The sequence below is a fragment of the Panthera leo genome, chromosome D2 (genome assembly GCF_018350215.1).
Source record: "Panthera leo isolate Ple1 chromosome D2, P.leo_Ple1_pat1.1, whole genome shotgun sequence".
Lineage (NCBI taxonomy): Eukaryota > Metazoa > Chordata > Mammalia > Carnivora > Felidae > Panthera > Panthera leo.
Window position 1 is genome coordinate 30,937,578 of NC_056689.1, and position 6,747 is coordinate 30,944,324.

General features: G+C 60.9%; 1 protein-coding gene across 2 annotated transcripts; it reads right to left on the reverse strand.

Moving 5' to 3' along the window:
- Window positions 1–576: 576 nt before the first annotated feature.
- PRF1 (perforin 1) lies at window positions 577–6,261 on the reverse strand. Of its 2 annotated transcripts, none has more exons than XM_042908807.1 (3): window positions 5,695–6,261; window positions 3,598–4,173; window positions 577–2,705 (listed from the first exon to the last, which is right to left on the reverse strand). In XM_042908807.1, the coding sequence occupies exons 1-3, from the start codon at window positions 5,703–5,705 to the stop codon at window positions 1,577–1,579; spliced, it is 1,716 nt and encodes a 571-aa protein (XP_042764741.1). In that variant the 5' UTR covers window positions 5,706–6,261; the 3' UTR covers window positions 577–1,576. The 2 variants fall into 2 exon arrangements, with proteins under 2 accessions (XP_042764741.1, XP_042764742.1); XM_042908808.1 differs by lacking the exon at window positions 5,695–6,261 and adding an exon at window positions 5,495–5,649.
- Between the last annotated feature and the right edge of the window lie 486 nt (window positions 6,262–6,747).

Below are 6,747 nucleotides of genomic sequence, written 5' to 3' on the forward strand. Positions count from 1 at the left end.
GTAGGGAGTTTCAAAGACAGTCAGGAGGCCGTGCCAGCAAATCTGAGCCCCTCTGACGGCCGCCCCGCACAGCCAAATCCTGCTAATTCTGGGAGGCAGGGATCTTGCCACCCACCCCCGAGGGCCCGTGTTCTATAAGGCCTGTGTCCCAGGCGCCCGAAACAAAGACCACTTCATTCGACGGTGCAACCGGAGACTCTGGGGCTTACCGGACGCCAAGGCCAGGAAGCCTCAGCCACCACCTTGTTGGAACCACCGCCTTCTCCCCTCGAACTGTGCGACAGGGGAGAGAGAGCCCTCCGCCTTTCAAATGGGTTCTGTTGAAATTACAGTTTTCAAACCGACGGCTCTGGGTCAATCATGGCCCGCACACACGTTCTCTTTGGCTTGGGCCATGTTTGGCCCTGTAGGTTTATTTTTATTTTTATTGCTTCTTTATTTTTGAAGGAGACAGAGAGAGAGAGAGAGAGAGACAGAGCATGAGCGGGGGGAGGAGCAGAGAGAGAGGGAGACACAGAATCTGAAACAGGCTCCAGGCTCCGAGCTGTCGGCACAGAGCCCGACGCGGGGCTCGAACTCACGGATTGCGAGATCATGACCTGGGCCGAAGTCGGACGCTCAACCGACTGAGCAACGCGGGCGCCCCTGGGTTTATTTTTACAAAGGGAGATGCATTGCCAACAATCAAAGAAGTGAAGTTGGGGTTTCTGGTTGCTTTCAGAAACTGGAGGACCTGCCAGCCCCGGACTCACGTTGCTGCAAAGGGTTGCTTGGCGGGCACACAGCCTCCGGCCCCCTCTAGATAAAGCATTTGCTGTTCAACTCCACCTGGTCCTCGCCATTTCCCGATGCCTCCCGGCCGGGACCTGAGTGTCTGTTGCCTCTGATCACTGAGCTTGTGCTGCTGTTTCTTGAATTAAGAGTTATGAGGGAAGCAAACTCTTTGGGGTTCCCCCCCCATTTCCAACCAAAGTGGAAACCTGCCCCAGGGCGAGCCGCCTGTCCTAGCGGATTGCTGATGTGGAAGTTGGTCTCCAGGGCCACGTTCGGGCCCCTTCCTCCCCTCTGCCACAACCGTCACCGTCGTGGTCAACGTCACGTCATGTTTCTTAGTCCTCTGTCAGGCTGTGCGCGCATGAGGCAGGTCCAGATGGCCCTTGATTTGCCGGAGGGGCAAAGCTTGGTGCGTAAAGACGACAGACCAAGGAGAGCAGCTGGGGCGGGCAGGGTCAGACCCGACTAGATGAAGGACTCGGCCGCCAGCAAGGGCTGCGAAAGGAAGCCGTGCAATGATACCACGTAGCCTGGGAGGAAGAGTCTCCTAGCCAGCTCTTGGCCTGAGCGGTGGCCTGGCCCCGGCTCATTTCCAGGGCTCGAGAAAATCAGGAGGCTAAGGCAGTTTGGACAGCAGTCTCAGGGCTGGCCTGTGAATTCAGCCACTTCACTGGGGGGGAGCAGGGTGGGGGGGAAGTAAGCCTCAGTTTTCCATCTAATGGGTATATGAGCATCGGTCCTGGCTCCCTCTGTGAGAACCCCTTCAGGCCAGGCCCACGTGTCCTCTCAAGGCTGGCTCTTCTCACCACACCGGCCCACTCCGGTTTCCGGGAAGCTCCCCCAGAAGACCGTGAGGGGCATACTCCAGGCAGGTGGCCCCCTTCAGGTGAGGCAAGCACTTGGCATGGTAGGAGAATCTCAGGCGACCGTGGGACAGGCCACACTTCACCTCGTGCAAGCCAGACTGTGGGTTCTGGTCACAGGTGCCGAGGAGGTCATCGTCCCAGCCGTGGTCTTGGTCCCAGACCTGCACCCTCAGGGGCCCCCCCGTGGACAGGATCACGTCCCCGAAGTCCAGCCGCGTCATCCACTTGGGGTTGTTATCGTTCCACACTGTGCTCACTCTCAGCTCCTGGCCTCCAAAGAAGACCTTCAGGTAGGCGTCCGTCCTAGTGAAAGAGTCTCCCCACAGGCCTGACGCCTGGAAGTTCATGACCTCCAAGTGGGCCAGGCCCCTCTGCCGGGGACAGCAGTCCTGGTTGGTGACCGCTGAGCCGTGGCAGACACACTGGCAGGGGTTGTGGGGGCTCTTCTTCTGCCCCAGGGGGCAAGGCCTGCTACAGTCCTTCCAGCGGGCCCTGTCCATCACGTACTTGCTCACGGCCTGTCGCAGGGCCTCCCGCCGCGGGTCCTGGCTCTCCAGGAGCACATGCAGAGGCTCCAGGGTGTAGTCCACCAGGCTGGGTCTGTCCAGCAGCGAGGCCACCCAGGCGGAGAACTGCTCGGGCCCGGCCTGGTCCCCAAACAGCAGGTCACTTACGGAGGTGTGGTGGCCACCAACTATTTCGGAAAAGCGCTCCCGATAGGCCTGGTGGAAGGAGGTGGTTATCTTGTGGTGCTTCTTCTTCTCCTCGCAGGCCTTGAATTCCGATGAAGAGCTGGCACGGCCACTTATGCTGACCTGGGCCTCGACGGCCAGGCAGTCCTCCACCTCTTTGGCCCCGAGCCCGTCCAGGGCCAGCTCACAGGTGCGCAGGGCGGTGAGGGCCGAGATCCGGCCGCCCAGCTCCATGGACCGGATGAAGTGGGTGCCGTAGTTGGAGATGAGCCGGAGGTAGTCGGCCTCGGTGGAGGTGTTGAAGTCGGGGGGCAGGTCTCTGACGACCCTCTGGAAATTGGGGTGGAGTGGGGGAGAGTGTACCAGGTGAGAGCTAAAGGGAGAGAGAAACATCAGATGGCCAGCGGTGGTTAGTTTCCCCCTCGGCCATCCCTCACGGTTGCCCAAGGTCACGTGGAACTGGTAGAAAGAGAGCTGGAACCCAGGCGGCCTGGCTCCAAGCCCGAGCTCCGAACCAGTGAGCTGGCGGGGAAGCCCATCCTGTCTGTTGTCCCTTGGTAACCTAGGTATGCTGTACAGGTATTTCTGCGTGTCCTTTCCAAAATAAGGTTTTCTTCTTTCCTTTTTATTTTCTGGTTATAAAAGTGACGATGCTGCACCGATGATGACCCTCTAGCTTTGGAAACTAGTCCTGTGGCCTTTGTCCATCTGTCCCCTGCATTGGGTGCCTGACTACTCTGGCCACACGGGAAGATGGCACCCTGTCTCACTGTGAGAGGAACGAGGGTGGTTGGCTCGGGGCCTCCACGGAGACCATGCATTTCTGGGGTGTGGGACCTACGTCCCGGAGGGCTGGGGTTGTGACCGCTGTTGTTTGGTGCCGTGGCCCGAATTCCCAGCACAGAGCCCGACACATGACAGCCACGAATTGTGGCTGAACGTGCGAATGAGGCCCAGCGGTGGGGAGTCTCCTGCCAGGTCTCCTGCCCACAGGACAGAGGGGACTCAGTAGATCTGAATGGCACCGTGTTGGGCGTCTTAGCAGGGCCTTGCTTGCTTCTTCTCCGCCTGTTCTCTCCCGGGGCTCTTCCTGTTCAGGGTCACCGGGGAGGAGGCCCGAGGGCACCGTACCAGCCAGTGTGCAGGTTCCCCTGCCGAGTTCCCCCCGCCACCATTCCAGGGCTCCCAGACCACTCTGAGTTTCCCACACCGTTTCCCAAGCCCCTTCTCACCACCCCCCAGCCCCCACCCCCCGCGGCTCTCACCTGTAGAAGCGACATTCCACCAAGTCAGTGCTGAAGCTGTACTGGTCGTGGAAGGTCTTCTGGGCCGCGAAGTTGGCCATGTGGGAGTGCGAGCCAGCCACGGTCACATGCACATTGGCGCTGGGTTTGGGAGACACGTCCAGCCCCACCCGCCAGTCGTTGCGGATGTTGCTGGCTGCTTCCCTGGCCACGCCCTCGGTGGAACTGGCCTTGGCCCTGACCACTTGGCGCTGGCAGCCTGAGCCCTGGGCGCGCCAGTCAGTCAGTGCCAGAGGGAGGCGCTGAAGGGCGCCCCCCTTCAGGACGTTGTGGCAGAGAGTGCAGGTGCCGTCGGGCCGCAGGAAGCTCTCGGTGTCCACCGGGAAGGAGCCCGAGCGCCTGAGGCTGGTCACGTCCACGCCCTCCCCAGCCAGCATTGAGCCGGGCACAAACGGACGGTTGCGGCGGCACTCGGAACGGGCGGCCGTGTGGCAGGGGGCTGGGGCGGGGGGGGGCAGCAGCAGGAGGAGGAGGCCCGGGAGGAGCACACAGGCACCCATGGAGCTGCGGAGACGGGGGCGTCTGGGCCTCGGGAAGCTGTGGGCAGAGGTACGGAGGGTGAACTGTCAGGCCGTATGGGATGGAGAGGGAACGCGCTATCTCCGAAGTGACTGAGTGTCCGAGCCGCGATGACCTTTGCAGACCTGGCCCATCCCCCACATGTACGGATGGGGCCAGGATGGGAAGTGACGCGCCCGAGGTCACACAGCCGGGAGGAGCCCCTTGCTAGGATTTCATTATTTAATCCTAACGGGGGATCCAGATTGATGGCTTTGTCCCCAGGACCACAGCTGCTGCTTGTGGGGACGGGGCTCTGCACACAGAGGAGGGGACAGAGAGTAGATATAGCAAACTTGGGGAGGGACCTGGGACCCTAAAGAAGCCCGGATTCTGGAGAAGGGTCATGTGGGCCCCAGAACAAGCATGTTTTTCCCGCCCCACCTCTCCCACTCTCTGTCTGTCTGTCTGTCTGTCTCTCTCCCACGAGGCCCTTAATGGGATTGGATAAGAAAAAACGCACTGCCCTTATTCTCCCCACCTTCCCTTTGCGGTCCACTCTCGAGCTTCATGGGAGAGCGGCAGCCTGAATTCGGATGTGCCTGTGCCCTCGCATCCCGTGTGGGGAGGCCCGGCAAGTCCCCTCTCCAGATCTCCTGGCGTCCACACCTCCTTTGGCATCGCCTTGCCCTGTGGCACTCAGGCACTGTATGTGAGCTACCTATGTGTTGCCTCCTATCGGACAACCGTCAGCTAGAAGCTTCTTCCCTGTTTTGAGGTGGCTCGGGAGCCTCACGTGGACCTGTTTGTAATCCGGGGTCTCCAGGCCCTACCCCTATCCAAACTGGACGCCTCAGAGGCCTGTCCCTTCCAGCACCTGCCAGGGACCCCAGCTCCTCTGAAACATGGGGACTCACCCACAGGAGTCACTGGGATGGTGGGGTTCCGGCCCCAGAGAGATAAATGGGAGAAGGGCAATCTTTCAAAGGCCCTCGGGCCATCCCACTTAGGAGGCCAGTACGGTTCATAACCTTAATCCACGGAGCTCCATCTCCATCCCGGTCCTCCTCGTATTCTCTCCCAGGGAGCCTCTTTTCAGCTTTCTGAGCGGCTCTCCCCGTCAGCATTGGACGGGGCCTTACGGACGATGCCTTGTAACCTCTCCGTTTCCTATATGAGGCAACTGAGGCCCAGAGTGGGCGTGAGGACGCTCGGCGAGTCAGTGACAGAGCACAGTCTCGTGGGTCCCGGCACTTCCTGCTCCATCAGGCTCCTCCCCGGACAGAGTGGCCTCACTCCCGCGCCTCTCCATCCCCATCCGGGGGCTCCCAGCCTCCCTGCCACCCGCCTTCCTCCCTACCTGGAGTCCTGTGTTGAGACGCTCCCCCACGGACACTGTCTCCCCGACGAGAGGCTCCTGAAATGGTGGTGTCAGCCCCCGGGGAGGCTCACCACACAGCTCATCACCCAAGCCACCGCTCACATCACTTCTGCTTCCTGCCCCGCCCCTCCAGCTGTGGTCACGGGTCCCCTCTGCTCTCCCCTCCCATCAGCACCCACCTTGTGCTCATCTCCTCATCCGGCCTTTCTGACAACCCTCAGGAAATGAAGCCGCGACGGCCAGTGTCTCATCCAACAAGTTGAGCTGCCCGGGCCGTGGGGGGCCTGGGCAAACAGGCGAGGCTTGGTGTGGCACTAACACAAGGACTTTGAGCTTCAGCTCTGGGTTGCTGAGCAGGCCGGCAGGGCCCATTCCCCCGCTTCTGATCTACGGCATCACATAAGACACGTAAGGGGCGGTACAGGGGAGGAGCTCGCCGCCGAGGCTTAGGAGCCCACGGCCTGGGCCTGGGCCAGCTCAGTTATGCTCTCGCTGTGTGGCCTGGCAAGCTACTTTGGCCTCTCTGTGCCTCAGCTAGAAAGGGAGATCCTTGGAACCCAGACCCTACGGGTTGTGAACAACAGGGGGTTACTATGGGTGAAGTTCTTAGAACCGTGCCTGGCCCTGAGCAAGGGTGACCATTCCCTCCTCCCCAAACAGGGGGCGCTAAATAACCCCCCTGGCCCACTTCCTAGCCACACCTGCGTTCTAGCCCGGCCCCCGGCTCTGAACCCCAAACACTACTCCAGGAGACGGTTTCCTGTTCCCCCCTTTTGTGAGGCGAACTGGTGGCCACACCGGTCCCCAGCCCCTCCCCAGCCTTGGCCTGAGGTCGCAGCCACAGGGTGGGGGGTGGGCCGAGTGGGAGGGAGATGTGGGTGGGACCAGAGGCTTGGGGTCTTCTTCATCCTTTGTCCTACCTGAAGTCAGGGTGAGGTGAGGTTTCCATGGGTCGAGTGACTCACAGGGCAACTTCTGGGGGCCAAAATCACACTGGTCTGAGGTGAAGACAGCTGGGTAAGTGGGGGACTGTTCTCAAGAGTTCATCTTCCAACCGTGTACGTGACAGGAACAGATAGCCGCAGGCCCCAGACCACGTGTGACACCGTGGGGTTCATCCCTTGAGTTTGTTGTATCCCCCCCCCCCCCCCCCCCCCCACCACCGAATGCCTTGCTTTTACGGGAACAGCGGCTCACGCTGCCTTCTCGGAACTCGGCCCCATCTCCTCCCC